Source organism: Chamaea fasciata, unplaced genomic scaffold (genome assembly GCF_029207755.1).
Source record: "Chamaea fasciata isolate MVZ Bird 193981 ecotype frontalis unplaced genomic scaffold, bChaFas1.0.hap1 SCAF_1, whole genome shotgun sequence".
NCBI lineage: Eukaryota > Metazoa > Chordata > Aves > Passeriformes > Sylviidae > Chamaea > Chamaea fasciata.
In genome coordinates this window covers 147,306,214-147,326,393 of record NW_027094086.1, presented here as the reverse complement: position 1 = coordinate 147,326,393, position 20,180 = coordinate 147,306,214, and the positions used below count along the sequence as shown (strand labels likewise).

The following is a 20,180-nucleotide window of genomic DNA, read 5'->3' as shown; positions in this document are numbered from 1 at the left end:
AGTGAAAGCCAGAGGAGCTCAATGACATCTTTTGGTAACATGATAAGGAGCCTCAAACACTGCAGAACCCTTTATAACAAACCAAAGACCAGAACAGCTTTTTGGGACAACAGAAGTTCTTCTTTAACTTCTTTGGCACTCTGTCTAATTGCTACAACTGTTCCTTGCCTTTTCCTGTTTTGTTTTGTTTTTGTTTTTTTTTTTTGTTTTTTTTTTTTTTTTTGTTTGTTTGTTTTTTTGGTTTTTTTTTTTTATTAGCATATAAGGAAATACGTTTGAAGTGTAAGGCAAGGTTTTGTAGCAAGAATTATTTCTGCTGTAAAAGAGGAGTTCCTCATGATGGTCTGTAACACCCAAGAGCATGAGCCTGCTGGGAGATGCTTGCTTCCCCTCCATCTGCACTGCAAAGTCTTCTTGAGGTTTATCAAAGGTATTCTTCCGCAAACCAGAGGAAATCTGAGAGCAGTCATTTAGAAACAACGGCACATGGCTTCCTTTATTTTCTTCAGATTTCAAAGCAATCAGTCACACTCACAGGAGTACTTGCAGGCCCTTGCTAGGTCGGCAGCAATGAGCCTTATGAACACAAGCCAAGAGTCCTAATGCTATCTAGATCATATTTCCTGTAAAGAAAGCAAGAAGAGAGCATGTGCTTTATTCCCTGATATTTAGCAGCAGGCTTGTTCCATCCTACAGCACTGCTCATCGCTCAGTGCTCACTTAAACTGTGTTGCAATGTATTACATGTCCAAGCAAGTATGTAGAGAAAAATTCCATTGCATTCCTGCAACAGCTTATACTTCCAGGCAGTCCATTTTGTCTCTAATAAAGTCAGTAACCACAGCAAACGATTGTCAAAAAGAAACTTTTAGTTATTTTAGCACACAGGCCAGTTACCTCTGCTTGTTACCCTTGCCTGAAGGAAAGCAGAGGGCTGCAGCTTTTCTACTCTTACCCTTTTAGTAAGTTAATTTTAATTCCACGTGTTTACTGTCAGTTGTCAAAGATGGGAAAAGCTGTTACAAAGCTTAAAAAAACAAACAAAAAACTCCTCTGTGGCATATACCTCACCTGCCCATGGAATACATGCATACCTGGCTGTACCCAAGATGCTTTAAATAAGTCGGGAGAATGCCATCCTGGTGCTCCCTAGCTGCAAAGGAAATTCAGACATTCATACCCCAGACAGTCAACCTGTATTTTCTCAGATAAATACCATCCTCTGGATTCCCTTCAGACTTCCTGCAGAAACTGTGCATCCCTGCAGCACCTTCCCACAGCACAAGGCCTAAAATATTTCAGGCAGCAGCAGAAATTCAATGGCATCAGTAGGTGGGTGGTGAGCAACTGAGTTGTGCATCACTTGTATATTCTTTCACCATTACTATCATTTACCTTTCCTTTTCTGTCCTATTAAACTGTCTTTATCTCAATTCCATTTTATCTTTTTCCCTAACTGTGTCCCCCATCCCACTCTGGGCAGTGAATGAATGGCTCAGTGTGGTGCTCAGCTGCCCAATGGGTTAAACCATAACAACTTCTAAAGGGAAGTTTATTAAAGATCAGCCCCAAAGATTCCAGTTTATGACACGCCTAAAGGTAAAGAGCCTGAAATTTGTACTTCCTGGCTTCCTACCCAAAGGGGCAAAATTCAACTTCTACTGCTGGGTAGAACCCAAGTCCTTTGTTCCTATACACAAACTTCAGGCAGCTCATTAGGTGTCTGAACAAACTCGACCCTTCCTTGGATCATCAGGTATGTACAACATGAAATGAAATGTCTTTGAAAGATCCTTTAGGAACTGCCATTTTTTCATCATTATATCAGTTTTAAATGCTATGTCATTAGAAATAACACATCTCTCTTGCTTTAATTCATTCTATGCATTCCCCATTTCTATCTTCAAGATTTTAGGTTCCACACAAGGGATCAAATTCCTGTCACTTCTTTCTTGCGGCTAAAGATTTCTGGGATGTACAACCTCAATTGCCTTTCTTTCTTCAAGTGGATTGTTCCAGCTGCAGTCACAGCACCAGTTCTCCACTCTCTCCACAGACACTGCCTATTAAACCTCCAACTTCCATTAGGAAACAGGATAAACTCTGTCTTCCAGTAATCTCACTTGCATTTTCAGACCAGTAAGAAAGAGAAGCCTTACCAAGATGAAAGACCTCAGTTCCACTGACATGCAGGTCTTCCTTTAAAAGGACCTTGAGGACTGAAGTCATAGGATTCCCAGTTGCCAACACTGTGGCCACCATACATCAATTACTGCTTACAGCCACCACCGAGCAGAGGGCCACATCTCTGAAAATGTCACAAAACCTTTTCCAGCATCATTTAAAAACACGAGTCTAGGAACATGACCCTGAGCATATTGCAACACCAAGTAATACCAAAAGCAGCTGAAATGGCTGAGGAATAGACCATCTTGGCAGTACTACTGAAATGCATAGGACCAGAGGGCTTCGGGATCTTCTTGGAATTGCAAGAACAATAGTAAGGGATGCGTTTCTCTTTTCTTTGTAGGATGGCAGAGGGCAGCTACCTGACAAAATCCTGAGAGGACAGTAATGGTAATATTCCCTCTCTTGGTAACATCATCCAGTCTAATCATGTGATGCACATTCTGTAACTATTGCTAAGAAGTTTCAGCCTTACTCTGAAGGTAAGTCCACAGAGCTCTCCACCAAGTGTAGCAAAAGCTGGAAGATACAACTGATTTGTGCCAACAAGGGCAGGCTACTTGCACAACTTATTATAAAAAAATACATAAATCAAACGGCATATTAACTACTAGAAGATCTTGGCAACAACAGCCAGGTCCACTCTGCAGCAGTGTGTAATTGTGAGACGGTCACTCAATATTTCAGGCTCTCTGTGTCACCACTGATGGTCCAAGGTCTGACAAACCCAATGCCAGCAATGCTCATGGCCAATAAACCCTGACACACATGGGCAGCTGCTACCAGCACCCAACATCACCACAAGCACCATTCACCTGCTATTCCTACACTGGGGGAGGTCCCCAAGGCTGCATGAAGCATCAGGCACTGCAGTACCAGCCCTGACAACACCAAAATCTCTTAGCATAGAAAGGGAAGATGGTCTTTGGGGACAGTGACAAAGAGTTGTGTTAACTCCTTCTTCCTCCAGCAGAGCAAAACGTGGTCAACTCCACCACATCTCCGTCCAGAACTGGTAGACACTCAGAGTTCTGATTAATGTTGATACTGTTGACCCTTGGCCATTACTCCTGTGCTAACCCAGTGTATCTATACACAACCACACCAAAATAAAAACCAGTGTGTACCTGAACTGTTCCTTCCTATACACAGCTCTCTCCCCACCACCAGGTTCTGATCACTTTTAGTTGTTACTGTTGTCTCCATTTCAGCTCTAGACCTCTGAATTAACTGCATAGGCACCATCCATGTTACTTCTGCTGATCACAGGAAGCTCCTCCCCTCTATTTATCAGGGTTGAAGAAAGCCACAATCTGTTAAATGCCACCTTCACAGCCTTGCACTTTACCCAGCTGGAATTAGTCATCAACCCCTCCCCACCAATGCTGGCTGCAAGCCTCCTGCATTTACACACTTACCCATCTACCCAGGAGGAGCTGCTGAATACAGAGGACAATCCATCAACAGTAAGGAAGATTTAAAGTAATAACATATCAAAATCTCTGCCAGATGCACACGGGTAAAACAGCAGGGCAAATATAAGACTCTGGGGTAAGAATAACACCATACAGAATACCAGAAGAATCATTAGAGCCCCCAACCTTGGGAAATGTTAAGGGAATTTAAGCCAAAGATCTGTCAGATACGACACGACATAGTTGATTTTGCCACAGGGCAGAGAAGATAGTAAGATATAGCAAACAAGGGTTACCTATTCTATCAAGTTCTTGCCTGCCATGACAGCCAGCTGGCTTGCTTACCTTCCTAACTAGTACATATCCATCTGTTGGCTCAAAAGGTACTTCAGATTAAGAGGTTTTGGATAAGAATCATACTTTCCTATTCTCAGTTCTCATATTACGTAGTACTAAAAGGTCACAATACAAAACTCTGACCTTTGCAGGGAAGAAGAAAAACACAGAACAAACAAAATAAAAAAACCCCACCACTGCCATCTCCCTCCCACCCTTCCTCAACCACCTGAAAGTATCCCAGGGGGATAAATGAGGATGACACCATTTCCCATTTTTTCACAAGTCAAGCATCTTCCAGCCAGTCCAGCTCCAGCAGCTGAGGAAGCCCTTGCAAATACAAGCTGGATTCTCCACTTCCCAGTGCTCCACTAGCACAACCACACAGCTCGGACAAGCAGCTGAGTATTGAACTACAGTTTAAGACAACCTAACATCAGGTCAGGCTTCAGGAGACACAGCAGAACATTGTATTTGTCTGCTGCACAGGTGTCTGACTCCACATCAACCCATCAGATCTGCAAGCTTCACATTAGCTCCTCCTCTGTCCTGTCACTACACTTGGGGATAAAAGTGCAGTTGTAGAAGGGCAAGTAGAAAAAAGGTTCAGGTGTCCTGAGACTCCTATTCCCTCTGTATAAGGAACAAGATTTCGAAACATTCAGACAACTTATTCTCCCTACCCCCACTGCTCAGAAAAACTTGCATTATCTTCCAACTGAACCATTTTTATATTTAAGTTTAGCAAGCTCAAAAGGTTTATGAAGAGTTTTGATGTTTTTTCTCAAAAAATGAAGGTTGAAACAGCACAACCAACACCTTCCTTTAGACTTCATTTACCAGGATTAAACCACACAAAAGAAGCAAACACCATTTCCAAGAAAGCAACAAAGAACAAGGTACTTCAGCACACTAGGAAACAGGGTGCTTGTTTATATGCACGTTTCTAAGCAGAAACTTCCAGTTCTAATTAAAAAATGCTAATTTTGAAACAGATTTCAGAAGACCAAAAATTTGTTATTGATGGAATAACAAGCCTTGAAGCAAAATACACTTTACTGCATTAATGTCAAGTGCTTGATTGTTTTGACAGTTTGTAGGACAGATTTAATGGAGTTTTCCTACATAATATGCATCCCAGCTCTTTTGCATACAGCAAGAGTACCTTTAAAGGAGGTCATACATATTGAATGAAGTTTTGGCAATAAAATCTGACAAGTTGTTGAAGCTAGACAGATGTATCCCACTAACTCTGGAGACAATGTTGTCAAGAGACACTTTCATATCCTAATTTTGTATTACACTTGCACATGTTTACATCCACACACTGAGGACCACTTAATATATTCCATCTTTTTCCAAATTAAAATTAATTTAACTCCATACTCCACAGAACACAAATAACTAGGTTTGGCACAAATGACATTCTGGTTCCTGTAATCCAAAATACCCACGAACACTGACAACCATCCCAGAAATACTGACTCCTCAATCTTTGAGATTTTAGTGTCATATTTTAAAAAGTGTTGAAAGAAAAATTCACTGTTTAAATCATGATCTATCAGGGAATTGATTTCTGCAGCTGACACCTATTTAACATAGGAAGACTACAACTTTTCTGAACTAATCCTTTAAGTGTCACACAGGGTCTTTCACTCCTTAAAAGTCCTTCAGAAATCATGCACTTAGTCTTATGCCTCATAACCTTTGGTCATTACCCACAAACTCCTGATGATTCCAGCCAAGTCAAACTGCTGTACATTTCCTCCTTGTGTTCTAGCCTCAGGTTCTCTAATTCACACAAGAAGTCCCATAAGAAATTCTAGAAGACTTCCCTTTTGCAGGTCTTTTGCTTGTCCTAACTTCATCTTGTGTAACATTGTGCTCGATAATCCAAAATCTGCATTTTCAGTACCTGTGTCATCTGTTTGCACCCATGCCTCATTCACCACTGTCTCATCCAGCATCCTTCATACAGCTATTCATAAAATCTACATGCCCAGCAATCAACGTGTGCATGGTAAACTGAGGAAGAACCAGAGCATTTCAACAATTAAGTAGCTGTGATTCATCCCTACACTCCAAGCGCTGATAAACACAACCAAAGGAGAAGTCATCCAGGTTGAGTCTTCAACTGGCATTTGCAAGAAACAGATACTTTGTAGGGTATCCTACCAAATATAGAAGACCATGCTGAAAAGCAACACAGTTTAGATTTGTTTCCACTGCCTTTCCACCTAGGAAGGAAATCAGTGACTCTGAATGCCTTTCACTTCCTTGGTTGTAGCGAAGTGGGAGTCAGCCTCATCTCCCAAATAACAATCAAAGGAAAACAGTTGTGCCAGGAGAGGTTTAGATTAGATGATAGGAAAAATTTCTTCCCAGAAAGTGTTGTCAAGCATTGGAACAGGCTGTCCAGGGAACCAGTTGAGTCACCAGCCCTGGAGGTATTTAAAAGATGAGTGGATATGGTTTAGTGGTGGACCTGGCAGTGCTGGGTTAAGGGTTGGATTCCATGTTCTTAGAGGTCTTATCTTGAAGCTTTGATCCATTGCATCATCTTTACTAGCACATGTTTCCAGAAAATTCCAGACTGCATCACTTGAGGCATCATCTGAATTCAAAGACTTTTGGAACAAGGTTTAGGTTTAACCCAGGTCAAACATTTTCTTTTCCTCAACTCTGCATGAATTGATTAGATTTGACTACAGAAGGTTATTTAAACGAGAACCTTGAAAAACTCGATTTCTCCACGGTTCCCTAGTACACACATCTCACCACCTGCACAAGGCCATCTTTTTCCATAAAGAGAACGAGTCCAGTTCAGAAGTTCCACTGCTGAAAGTTGACCAAAAGGCATCCATACCTATCTCAGGTGGTGGAAGAAAGCACTTACAGATGTGGCTCCATAACAAGTCTGACTGAAGGAAAGTCTGCACAGCCACTAAGAGCCTACACCACCCTCCCCCAAAAGCCTGTGCTCCTGACCCCACTCCCCCTGTCAGGGCTGCACTTACTGAGCCGACCAGCTGCAGGATATCAAAACTTTCCCTTCTGGTTGCTTTACTTAGCAAAGAAATCAATTCCCTGAGCTGGTGGACAGCCTTCCATCACACCAGTGCCAGCACCTGGGTGGGGGGTAGCAAGGTCCAACTTCCAGCCACAGTGCAGAGTTAGCTAAACTTGGGTCAAGAGGTGCCCTGCCCTACAGAGTCATTTGCATATGCCTTCATTACGTGACAATTAAAAAAAAAAAAAAAAAAAAAAAAAAAAAAAAAAAAAAAAAAAAAAAAGAAAAAGTGGCTTCGATGTTTCTTGAGAAAAGCTGCACCCCAAAGCCTGTTTCGACACTTTGTTCAAAAATTGCCTCAGTTTACTTCCTTGTACAATTTCAATACAAGCAACTTTACCCCACAAAAAACCCAATCCAGCATCCACTGTACTTTGTATTTCTCAAAAAGAAAAACACACAACAGATTCATACATTTAAGTTTACTAAAAGCATATTAACATGGACCTGTAAAATACATATTATTATGCTTTCAGCAAACTTAAAAATCTGAAATCGTGTTAAAAGGTCTGCCAGGCAACATAAAATACAGATTTTGTCCACTCTTCCCTTTTCCCCCATCCCATATACCCTCATTTACAGAAGAGCTGCCCTCAATGGGCAGGAACTACACTGGAATGCCAATATCCTGACCAGGATGGGAGAGAGAAATTTTAAGGAACAACCATCCCCCAAACTCAAGAAGCAGATCTTCCTTTCTCACATCACCAAATTCACAACAAATCTGCCATTCACTTCAAATACAGACCTTGGAAAACAAAAGGGAAACTCTCAAATCCTTAAGGAGACCGATTCATGACTGACAAGGGCCGCTTCGTGTTTTTACGCACCACGCTTCATGTCTGCAGCTTCTGATTTCGGAAAATTTGAGATGACACCAGCCAATTGACTCATGCAGGATTCGCAGAGCTTGACTGTATTATGAACATCCCACAGAGAAGCTGTTTCGATTTTGGATGGAATACACAATTAAGTTGAGCAGTTTTTAAAGCACGCCCTTGGATGTCACCTTCAGGAGAGCTACAGGAAGTTAATCATAATCGGCATTTATCACTTTTTAGCCTGCTCTTCTAATCCCGGCTGCGTGGTCACGCTGAGTTTCCGCAGCAGCCTGTACCGCAGAGGTGGCTGCCTGAGCCAGAACCTACACTTAAGGCAGTGTAGTATATATAAATGAAGAGCTCCAACTTTATATAGCTAATAAATTACATGATCTACATTTCATTTGGCTTTTCCTGTCGATGTTAACTCTAAGTTGTGTAATCAAACATCAAAACACCCCCATACATACAAGCAAAACGTGCAAGTGCTACCGTTGAGAGATCTGAGTAGGCAATTTAAGAGTTAATCCTGAAGCAGTGTCCTCAAATAACCCTACGGTGGCTTGATATTACAGCTGAACATGCTGCCTCTAGTGCTTCCAGCTACTGCTATCAAACGCTCTGTAGCAACTTTCCCCGCTGTAGCCACTATCGCAGTCACTAACACCGAAATGCAATTAAAGCTGGCATTTCCAGCCTCATCCCAGTCCCCTGGGAGCTGCAACCTTTCCTCCTCGCAGCACTGCCGCACCCTGGCAGAGCCAACTGCGGCCCTGGCAAGGGAAGGGCTGTGGAAGTCATCCTGGCACTTTGCAAGGGACTCGGGAAAATGTTAACCTCCCGTATCAGCTGGCTCCCGAACCGCTCAATTTTCCTGTTAAATCTCAGGCTTTCCCATGTTGCGGACACAGCCGATTGTGTAAACCAAATTACAGCACACGACAGCGGTAATTTCTCCATTCCTCCTCTGTTGACATTTACACGGGCAATTTATCGCCTGCTAAAATTACCACTTCCCCCGTCCAATCCCAGAGGGATCCCTGCTCGGGGCGGAACGCTGCTGTGCGAGCAGATGCCATCTTTCAGACCGAACAGCAAAGCCTCAGCTCCATTTTACAGCGCCAACCTCCTCATATTCAAACAACTCGCCCTTTCAAACTACGTTTCGCCATAACAATTATTGTTACTATTTACAGGTCCGTACTGAAGGTACTGCTTTTTCTGCCTTTCTTGCTTTTCAAGCGGAGGGGGTGAGGCATTTTTTTAGCTTAATGCAATCACCTGGAAGCTTTTCCATACACATCTCACCCTGACAGATCATTTTGTTCCATCACAGGTTTTTTTGATACCTGCATGCCGCAGTCAGACCATGACTACTTTTGCCTGCAGCATGGTCTGCTCTACACCTACACACACAAAAAAAGTTGATTTATTTATCCAGGGGAAAAAAAATAGGCAAGTCCCCTACTATTAACTGGATTTTCCCCTCAGAGCCACTAACTGCCCAGGAGAGCATTTTCAGATGACCAGTCCAAACGTGTAAAATTTAGAAAGAGAATTCCTGTTTCTGCAAGTACAGCTGTAAAACCAGCAGCACAACTTATACAAACAGCAGAAAATAAACCAGGCTGAGATAGACCCACGACTGAAGCAGCTGGTACAAACAACACCTTCCTGCTTATCTTAAATCCATCCATTCAATATAATACAGAGAATCCCGGTAATAAGGTACTTTACAAGACGATCTAAGAAACCTCTTCTTTCATACAGGCATTTGTGGTCTGAATTTGCATATCTGTTCTATAAACAGAAAGAGAATGAAACTGAGCACAAAGCATTTCTGGCGGCTCTACGCTGCTTTTTAGAGTGGCTGTTACTCTGAAAAGATTCAGGAAATCTTAGTCCTGCTTGGTTTACTTCCAAGCAAATCCATTATTTCCAATTATATTTGGGATATTAAATTATGACCGCAATACAAGTATGAAGATTTTTTTTTTAGTGAAGGCAGGAACTTTTTAAAATTTTATGCTTCATCATGCATAAGACAGATTTCTTCCAGAATCAAATCTCAAGCAGCTGGTCCACCCTGGTCACTTCCCACCTAACAGTAATGGAAGTCAAGTTCCTCTGCTGTGAAACTCAGATCTTGATCATGATGAAATCCATCTGATTTCTACTCAGAACCTTGCTGAGACAAGCACACTTACATAATGGAATTCAGCTTTCTTAGACCAATTTAAGGCTGAGCAAAACCCAACAGAGACATTCTTGCGCGATTTTGCCTCACGTCATGCCACAACCTGCACACTATATCCGCAGATGATCAGTCTTCCTCACCAAAAAACAGCTCCTGAAGCTTCTGGCAAACACTCTCTCTGCATCTCAGAAAGTATGACTGCCTGGGAATTCACGAGGCTTCCACTGTGATCTCTCCCATCAGCAAAGAAAGCCTTTCACATATGAAAGGCTTGATGGTGGTGTTGAAAGATAGAGGGAGTGTATTCAAACAAGCAGACTCCTGAATTTTCTATTCTGAGAACTATTATACCAGAATACCACTCCCAACCTCTAGTTTACCTGACAACAGCACTGGGATAAGATTAAAATGTAATGTAAGTAAAATAAACAAGGCCTTAGCACGAATTCAGTGTAATTTTCAGACTCTGTTTCACAAATCCCCACAGAGGGCATGCCCACCCTTCACTGTACACACTCATAGCCTGGGAGACCCATGGTGTTGTTGGTCACCAGCTGTAGGGAAAAGCTCACTGCCTGAAATGTATCGTCGAAACCTGGTTATTTCAGCACCTAGCTGAGAGAGACACGGGGGAAAAGAGCTCCCCATTTTATGACAGCTTCATCTCAAACCCTGTAGTTACAGGGGGAGCACCCAATTTCTCAGAGCAGGTCACCTAAGCATTTAGGCCAGCCCATAAAACCGCAAGCATTTTACAACTCACTAGAGTCAGCCTATTTCCAGGGTCCAGATTAATGTTAATGGCAAAACAATGCCGTTCCCTAATTACAAAAGGAAATGTAGAAAGCATTTCCTTCCAGTCCTTCGGATTCTGGAATTATTCCCCACTTTAATGAGTATTACCTCTATACAATGCAGCATTTCCTCCAAAAGAAACGCACTTCCTTTTCTACCACCCAAACACCTGTCCTTAAATGAGATTATATCTTTTCTTACCCAGGGTTCAAGTGATATTCTTGCCATCATAATACAAAGCAAGACTTAATCAAACGTTTCCCTGAAGCCAAGCTCAGTTCCAATCCTCCTACCCTTTAGGAGTCATATTTGGGGAAGTAGAGGACAGCCCAAATCTCACAGGTTAACCTTCCTGCTTTTCTAACAGCTTTACAAGATGGAAATAAGACTTCAACGGCCCATTTTTAATGCTCGAACTTTTACCTAAGTATTTGCCTAGAAATTTAATGACAATGAAAGGAAAATTCCAGTAAACCAGATGTTTTTCCCCCCTCTTAATTCTTGTTCATAAAACTTGTAGCTCTCCTAATAAAACTGGTCTTGTCCAATCAAGCCCAATTCCACACCAGTCCCAGAAAACTTTAGTTGAAGAAGTTCAGCAGTAGGTCTGAACAATTAGGTAACTTTTTGGCCATCCTTTCCATGAGTACTACTGCTCACATCACCAACCAAACTAACAACATTATACTACTTCTCTATTTTTCCTCAACAGGTCCTACACCCTTACTAATATCTGATTTTTTTTGACTGCTGTTTGCCAATGTCAACGGGTGAAGGACCAAAGCTCAACAGTACACAGAGTCTCCACCACAGACTTCCAAAGGACAGAATTTCAAGCATTCCCCCTTCCCACTTACACTGTCCGTGGCTTTGCTCCCACCAGTGCTCAAAGAAGGAACAAAACATAACACACGAGACAATGGACAGACTGCAACAAGTGATGTCATACAGACTGCAAACTGATCAATCTACTACTCACTGTTCTGTTTAAGGACTGGACAAATTCATCATCCTTTTAACACCAACCTGTCTGCAGCTACGCACAAAATGCAAGAAAAAGCTTCCCTTATTTAGCCTTTTTTTCAGAAAATATCTTTAAAAGCTTTTTTAAAGGGTTCTTTATGCTGCGTGCCATGTAAGACAAATTACTGATATAGTCACTACTTTCAATGTAAACCCCCCCTTTTACACCAGAGTAGTAACTCTCCGTAGCATCTTCTGTTGTTTTTTTTTTTTTTTTCCCCCAACCACACACGTTATCTTCCACATCGATCTATGCTTTTAAGTTTGATCGATTAGCACCGGCTGTACTACAGCTTGTTCCCCTCTGCTTCCAAGAACCCGAATGCTGAAACATCTGAAACCGTTCTCCATCAAGGACGGGGAACGCAGGAGAAAGGATCACACCTTTGGTACGGAACAAAACCCTTTATCAGCCGCCACAGACTGGTGCCGGACGCTTCCAGGAAGTTCGTCCCAGCGGATGAGCCCGTGCTGGAGTGTCCCGGCAGCGCCGCGCTGGGACAGCCCGGAGCCGACGCGGCCCCTCGGGAACAGCGGCTGCGCTGCTGCCGCCGCACCAACCGGGGCCAAAACGGGCCGGACACGGGCAACAGACCCACCCGGCCTCCCCAGCACTTCAAACTGGCTCTAAAGCACAGAATCACCGAGGCTGGAAAAGCGCTCTGAGGTCGACCCAGGATCCAACATCACCGTGTCAACCACGTCCAGTCTTTGCTTAAACAGCTCCAGGGACGGTGACACCACCACCTCCCCGGGCTGCCCATTCGAGGGACTAATCGCTCTTTCCGAGAATAAATTCTCCCTGATGTCCAAACTAACCTCCCCTGGCGCAGCTTAAGACCACGTCCTGTTGTGCTATCGCAGGCTGCCTGGGAGCAGAGCCCGACCCGCACCTGGCTGCACCCTCCTGTCACAGACTCGTGGGGAGCGATGAGGCCGCTCCTGAGCCTCCTCTTCTCCGGGCTGAGCTCCCCCCGCCGCCCCTCACGGGACACGCGCTCCAGACCCTTCCCCGGCCCCGCTCCATATGGAGCGCCGGATGGAGCCGGACCCCAGCATCCCTAAGCCGGCGGGGCAGGAACCCTCTCCTCAACTCCCGCTTTTCCAGGTTGCGCTCGGGACGTGTGTCGGGGGGGGCGAAACTTCCTATTAAGGGCACGGCGGCCGCGGGCCCGCAGCTCTGCGGCGCCGCCATGGCGGGGCCCTCCCTCGCTCCCTCCCTCGGGCCGCGGCTGCGCGCTCGGGGCGGCGGGAAGCGCCGCTGCCTCCGTTGCACCTGCCGCCGCCGCCGCCGCGGGGGAGGGCGATGCGGCGGCACTCGGGGCACCCCGCCCGCACCCCCGCCGCGACACCCGCGCCGCGCTCACCCACGCTCCGGTAGCCCAGGATCGCGATCTTGCGGGACTTGGACGGCGGCATCTTCTCCCCCGCCCGGCCCCGAACCACATCAAGGGCGGCGGCGGCGGCTGCGGCGGAGGGCGGCGGCGGGCGGCTGTGGGGGCGCGGGGCGCGGCGCCAGCGACATGCGGGGGGCGCGGGGGGAGCGGCGGCGGCCGGAGCGCGCTCGGGACGCGCGGCGCTGGCAGCGGCGGGGCCGCACCACGTGACCGCCGCCGCCGCGCGCCGGCCCCGCGTACGCACCTGCGCGTCACAGGAAAAAACTCCCTGCGTCACCCCCGCCCGGCGCGCGCCGCCGCCCCTCCCGCCCGCCGATTGGCCGGCGCGGCGGCGGCGGCGGGCGGGGATTGGCCGGGGCGCGGCAACGGCCGCGTTCGAAGGGGAGGGGGCGGGGCCGGGCGGGCAAGGGCGAGCGGGGACGCGGGGGGGAGAGGCGCGCGCCAAGGGCCCGCGCGCGTGCGCGCGCAGCGTGCGGCGGTTGGCGCGTCCCGCGCGCGCTGCCCGGCCCCGGGCCCGGGCCCGTCACCTTGGGCATCCCTGTCCCTATATCCATCCCTGTCCCTATATCCATCCCTGTCCTTATATCCATCCCTGTCCCTATATCCGCCCCGGGCCCGTCACCTTGGGCATCCCTGTCCCTATATCCATCCCAGTGCCGGCCCCGGCCCAATCCCGTCCCTATCCCCGCCTCCTTCCTCATCCCCTTCCCAATCCCTGTACCCATCTCCATGCACATCCCTGTTCCTATCCCCATTTACGGCCCTATCCCCGTCCCTATCCCCATGCCTGTCCCACCCCGGCCCTGGCCCTGACCGCAGCCCGATCCCGTCCCTGTCCCCGTCTCTTTCCCCACCCCTGTCCCCACGTCCAATCCCCGTGCACATCCCTATCCCTATCTCTTCCCCCGTCCCTGTCTCCATCCCTGTCCCCGTCTCTTTCCCGGTCCCTGTCTCCACCCCCATCCCCGTGCACACCCCTATCCCCCTGTCCCTGTCCCCAGCCCCCGGGCACTGGGATCTGGCGCTGCCCCTCCCGTGTTCCCGAAGCCCGCAGGCTCCCGGCCCGTCCCGGCCGGGATTGTTTGAATTTATCTCGGTGCCTCTTCAGATACGCGCAGATGATTTATGGAGAAACGTCGGGTCCCAGCGTCGATAAAGTGCTGGGGATTGCATGGAAGGCAAGGCGGGGAGGCGTTTGGGAACTTGGGAAGGGTTAACGATGAGATCCAAGCGGTGGAGAGTTTTCCGCTGTGAAAAGAGGGCTGCGGGTACTGGTGGTGATTGCAACACTTAATGGATGCAGAACTTAAGGGAGAAAGACACGAAGATAGAAAAGTCATATTTCCCCCCTCTACTTACTACTGATTTGGAACATTTTGGGTTAATATCTTCCCTTTACATATTTTCATGAACAATGAATGTTAGTTAGAGTTAATTATATTTTTTTTTTTTACGTCCATCTTATCTTTTTGGGGAACACTGATACCTAACATACAATTATGTCAGGGTACAACAAACCAACCTAACAGCTGGATGATGTTAAGGGACATGAATTGGTTTCTCCCTAATCTCACCCATCCACTCCCACATTATTCATCTAACCCGGTGAGAGGCCTGGGAGCTAAAGCAAAAGAAATCCATTTGTACACAAAAGTGATTCGCTTCTGGAGGAGCAGACAGGGTTTTAGGAGATACCTGCATTTTTTGGGATAGTCTAATTATACCCTTCATCTCCTGGATTATGGGGTTTTACGGGAGAAGTGCTGGTAACCTGTTAAACAGCAGGAATAACAGCTTTCAGTGAATAGGTACATGAAGGAAGAATAGTTATTTTGTGAGGAAACACGGGGGTTTTGTACTTTCTCAGTGATGGCTGTGGTGATATAACTCTGCATGCTCATTCTCTGTGTCCAGCCTGTCTTTCCCACTCACTACAGTGCAGATTCCCACCTCATCACAGCCCTCAAGCATCACCCCACAGGGATTGGTGGGATTTGGGGGGGCCTGCAAGAAAGCAGCAGCCGGTAGAAATCCAGCGTTTGTGAACAGGGATCCTGTTCAAAGCTCCCCAAGAGGTGCAGAGGGACAGCCCTGCCTGATGTACAGCACCATATTCCTCTTTGTCTTGCGTCTCGTAAAAGACACCATTGTTTATGAAGGACATGAGGATTGCAGGAGCTGTGCCATCATCTCTACGTTCACTCCCTCTGGAACCATGCCGTGCTCCAAAATTTGGGCTTTTTACTGAGCCAGAAGACTGAGAGGAATGAGATAAGAATTACCTTCCAATGACGTATGTGGATTTGGAAAAATAGCTGAACTTTGTGGTAGTTTTTCAACTTCCATCTCCTTACAGTTCTTGTTACTTGCCTGTTATATTTTGGCACTGGGCTTTTTACTCTGGTGAAACCAAACCTAATTTGTATTTTCAGGATATATATCCATACCCATCCACATGCTCAGAGCATCAGCATTTTTTTCATTTCTGGGAATTTCTGCTTCTGTTCCTTCCACTTCTTTTGATTAGGTCTTTTCCCTTACTCTCTTTTTCCTATGCCATTCTCCTTCTGGAGCTGTGTCTATTCATTTGTCTGGTTTCTGTTAACTTCCCCCTGGCTCACTGTGTGCTTGTTTAGGGGAGATCACTACCGCAGGGTTTCTGTTCCTCCCCCTTTATTGGCTTTATTGCCTCAAATTGCAATGGACTTCCAAAAATCTCACCTTAGGATGGCTTGTCAACAGCAGCACAGAACTCATCCTTCCCGGGCATGGGTTTATTTTGAAGAAAACTCTTTAACTTCCTTTTTTTCCACTTTCCCTTTGGAGGGAATTGGCTAATAATCCTTCCTCCAGCAGGATCCTGTAAGTGCTTCATTTTGTCTTGGCTGGAAATACAGAGCTTTCAGGGAAGTTTGTTGTTTTTCCATGCTCTAGGGCTGGGTGACACTGCTGATGGCCTTTGGCAGCACTCTGGGATGCTGCTACTCAAGTGGCAGCAGCTTAAGCAGAGGTGAGAGGATCTGGACTGTGGTAAGGCTGTTACTGCATTTCTCCTGCTCAGGTGAAATCTAAACACTTCTGGGAGTGCTTTGAGCAGAGGGACAGCACACCTGTGGCTGTGAATGTCTATTCCAGGAATTGTGCATTATCTGAACTCTCAGTGTTTATATATTTAGGGCTGAACATCTTCACACATCCAGTATCCCATTGCTGAAATCCTCTCCGCCTGTAACAATCCAGGTGTGATGCTCAGGTTGTGTTTTCCCAGGGCAGCACCCCATAGCATTGGTTGCATTAGGAATTAGGGCTCTGCCTGTACATTCCCTGCTCCTGCTGGAGCCTCCTCATGTCTACAGTGTCTGCAAATTGTGAGCTCCAAAGGAGTTCAGAGAAACGTGGGACAAGTGATGGACCCCATGTGCCTCTGCACAGGCTGTGCTCCTTTTCCCAGGCCTTTTCCCTGTCTCCTCTGACAGGTACTCCCTCAAATCAAACACAGCCTTGGGATCAGTTCAGATGATAAATGACATTAATGTCACTGTAAATGAGATAACACGCTCAATGCAACACATCAGATGTGGTTCTGAAAGTCAAGATACCAAAGGGGAAAACAGCAAGCAGGGGTGGAGTGAGTGTCTGTGGGGAGATCAGGATGTTGAGGGAGGCTGGACAAACGGTGCATGACTTTCTTTTGTTGCCTGTATCTACTTTTTCCTGATGAAGAACTGCAACAGATTTCATGTAGTAAAGTAACTCAACAGCCAAGTATTTTTACGCTAATCCAGTACGTGCAAACCCACAGCCACTCAGCTACTCAGAACAGCTCTGACTTGAACCTTCAATTCCTGTAGCAGCAATTACCAGCACAATTAACCTGCTCTGTCCTTCAGCAAAGCGGGACCTTCCCAAGGAGTGTTTTGAAGTGTGTCCAGTGTTTGCACTGGGCGTGCTTCCACCGGCACAGCACAGCCCTCGCTGCCCGCACGGGTTACAAAGTACATTCAGTTCAGCCTTGCACTTGTTTCTGCTCCCTCCTGCCTTTTCACTGTGATTGTATTTCGCAATATTCAGATAGAAACGCTGGCAAAATGTTAGTAGAAGCAAATTAAGGGACTAATTCAGTTCAGAGGGGCTGCTGACACCACGGGTTGGTGTAGGATGCCCTACAGGTCCTGCTGTGCAGCTGGCAGGGACACACATTCCATAAGGTTTTTTCTGAAGGAATGAGTTTGATGTGCGAGTACAGGTCACCTCCTGCCCATTCACTTCAGCAGGAACAGGTCTGACTGCAACCACCAGAAAACAAATGAGTACCAAGAAAGTGACTTTCAAAACCACATTTAAATTAAGTCCTGAAGTGAAGAGTAAAGAGCAGTGTCTGCAGAACATTCTTTTTGCATAAATGCATTACGTGGGTACAAGGGTAGCATTAAATTATCCGGAATGGCATTTTCCTCTGGAAATTATCCTTAGTAAGTGCTCAATATGGGTGAAAGTTCAGAAACTTTAGAAGCAAACGGGTTACTTCCAAAGCCGCCTGGAGAGCTCAGTGGGAGCAGTTACAGGGCCTGCCGTGAGACAGGATTAAGCACGTGTGGTTTCACTTCTAGCTGGACCAAAACTGAAAAATTCCAGCTTAACCTATGCTCCCTCTAAAACTGGCAAGGAGTGTTCTCCATGTGGAGTCTTGGAACTGCTTCAGTCAGATTCCTCCTGTCTGCCATGAGGACAAGAACTCAGGCCTTGGAAATCAAGGCTTGTTCTGTCTGTTTTACTCCAACATTCCCAGCACGACAGTATCACTTAATAAAAGATGAAGAGGCCTCAGATACACGACAACTGGAATTCACTTCCTAGCAAGCAGCAAATACTGTCTGATCTCAGACCTTTTACCTAAAGGTTTCCAGAAATAAAACAGGAAAATGTTTTTCATCAATGTCAGCAAAGGGTGATTTTTCCTCAGTTCAGAGCATCTCTAGGTACTGAAAAATACTGAAGGCTGAAGTCTACTAAGAAACATTTTCTTACACCGAAGCAGTTAAAAATATCCAGAGTAGGTAAAAGCCCTTCCAAGACAAGCCCTTCAGAATAATTATCTTTCACAGACATCTCTTGCTGGGCAAGGAAATGCACAGGAAAGCAAAGGCATCAATCACGTGTTATTACAGTCCTGCTGGTTAAAATAGAACCCATTTCTTCACCTGCACTACTGAACAGCTTTCAGCAGTCACAGGGGACATCAGGGGACATTTACTGACACCTCCATCTGCAGCATGGTCCTGTCTGTGACAAGAAAAGGAGCTTCTGGAGCTGGTGCTGTGGTCTCAGATCTATAGGTACTGTTTGCTGCCTGTCCAGAGGGGAGAATGCCCAAGAACTGGAGTCTAATGACATTTTATTAATTCTTTTTCATGGCTGAGACCTCTAATGAGCCGCATGAAGAGTCCTAGACTGAAGCTTTAGTTAGACTGTCCCTTTAATCTGGAACATGCAGCAGTGCTGCTGAGTCACCCCTCCTCTCTCTAGCCTCATTTACTTACTCCTGTCCCTCCCTTATGCTGGAACAAGCATTTTTCTAGCACTGTGCAAAACTGATCTGTATTAAAAACGACACAATTTCTTTAGCTTTGTTTACTGCATCAGCACTGGCACTTGTGCCAGCACAAGCAGAGTGCATTTTGATGGCACTGCTGTTAATTTGTGCTGGTGAGGTCACATCGTGGTTCTGCCACTCACAAATGCAGATTTCACAGCTGAATTCCAGAAAGGCTGGAAATTCTCTAAACAGAGTTTCGTACCACTGAGGAGACTGTTCTCCATAATTTTGCCAGTCCTGTGTCCACAGCACGTCACCAGCAGTTGTAATAATGTGAAAATGGGAAGCTGGTACATGGTTATCTGAAAACTGCAAATTCATTCTGGCTTTCTGCACACTGCAGCATGCAGGCAGGCCCACAGCATCTGCATGAACAGGGACAGAAGAATTTGTGCTATAATATATATATAAACATGACCAGTGGTTCAACCCTTATCTTTAAAAATACCTTGACCAGAGGGCCAGCGAACGTGCTCATGCAGACGAGTGATAGAGAGATCTCAGGATGCTTTTGGGCACCTCCCTGCCACCCCCTCTCCCAGAGGAGGCTGCAGTGCCTGTGCTGGAGCAGAACCCAGGTTTTCATAAAGCTGCATCTACATGGTTAGTGTGGCACTTGAAGGAAGCACTATAGCCCACTTACCCTTCATCAGTTACCTACCACAAATTCTCCCCTCCACACACCCTGTGAAGAATGAGAGCCGCTATTTTTAGTCTGAATCACTCCGTCTCCCACACGAGGATCATCACAGCTGGCCTGGTATCAGCTCTGATGGCAGCAACCAGCACCAGGCTGTTGCTCTCAGGACAAAGCAGCTGCTCCAGTTCAATACCACCAGGAATTGCAGGGAACAGAGTCAATATTTACCCAGTCAGAAAAGGGTAGAAGACTTGCAGAAGACTTGACAATGTTTTTCACAAGAAAGTGGAAGAAAGTCTAGAGTGAACAGTTTCCATCGTGTGCTAGAGGAATATTTTTAGTCATGGAAGATACCTGTAAGAAGGAAGTTTTCACATATTTAGTTCAAAATTTCAATTCTTGTGGAAAGGGGAAAAGTTCTGAAGGAAGTTTTTCATTACTATTATTACATTTACATTTTATAAGCAAACTGAAAACTGTTCACCTTTTACTTCCATGTTTATAAATGAAAAAATAATGCATCCCTTTCCTGCATTATTCCAGTGCATCATTCAGGCTGGAAACAGAGTACAGAAGTCCTACCTGCAGTATTCCATCAGCGTAAGCCACCTTTAAATTCAGAGGAAAATAAGAATGCTCCTGGTTTGCACTGATCCCAAAGCATGTACATTCATACATGCGAAAGAACTTGGCACGAACTGCT

The 20,180-nt window shown here is 45.9% G+C and overlaps 1 protein-coding gene across 1 annotated transcript in view; it reads right to left on the bottom strand.

Annotated features, from left to right (window-relative positions):
• Positions 1-13,400, bottom strand: part of RHEB (Ras homolog, mTORC1 binding) — a 39,047-nt gene extending 25,647 nt beyond the window's left edge. The window contains exon 1 of the mRNA XM_066201209.1: positions 13,212-13,400. Within this exon, the coding sequence (XP_066057306.1) occupies positions 13,212-13,263 (52 nt within the window). The 5' untranslated portion in view covers positions 13,264-13,400. The remainder of the gene's footprint in view (positions 1-13,211) is intronic.
• Positions 13,401-20,180: the final 6,780 nt, after the last annotated feature.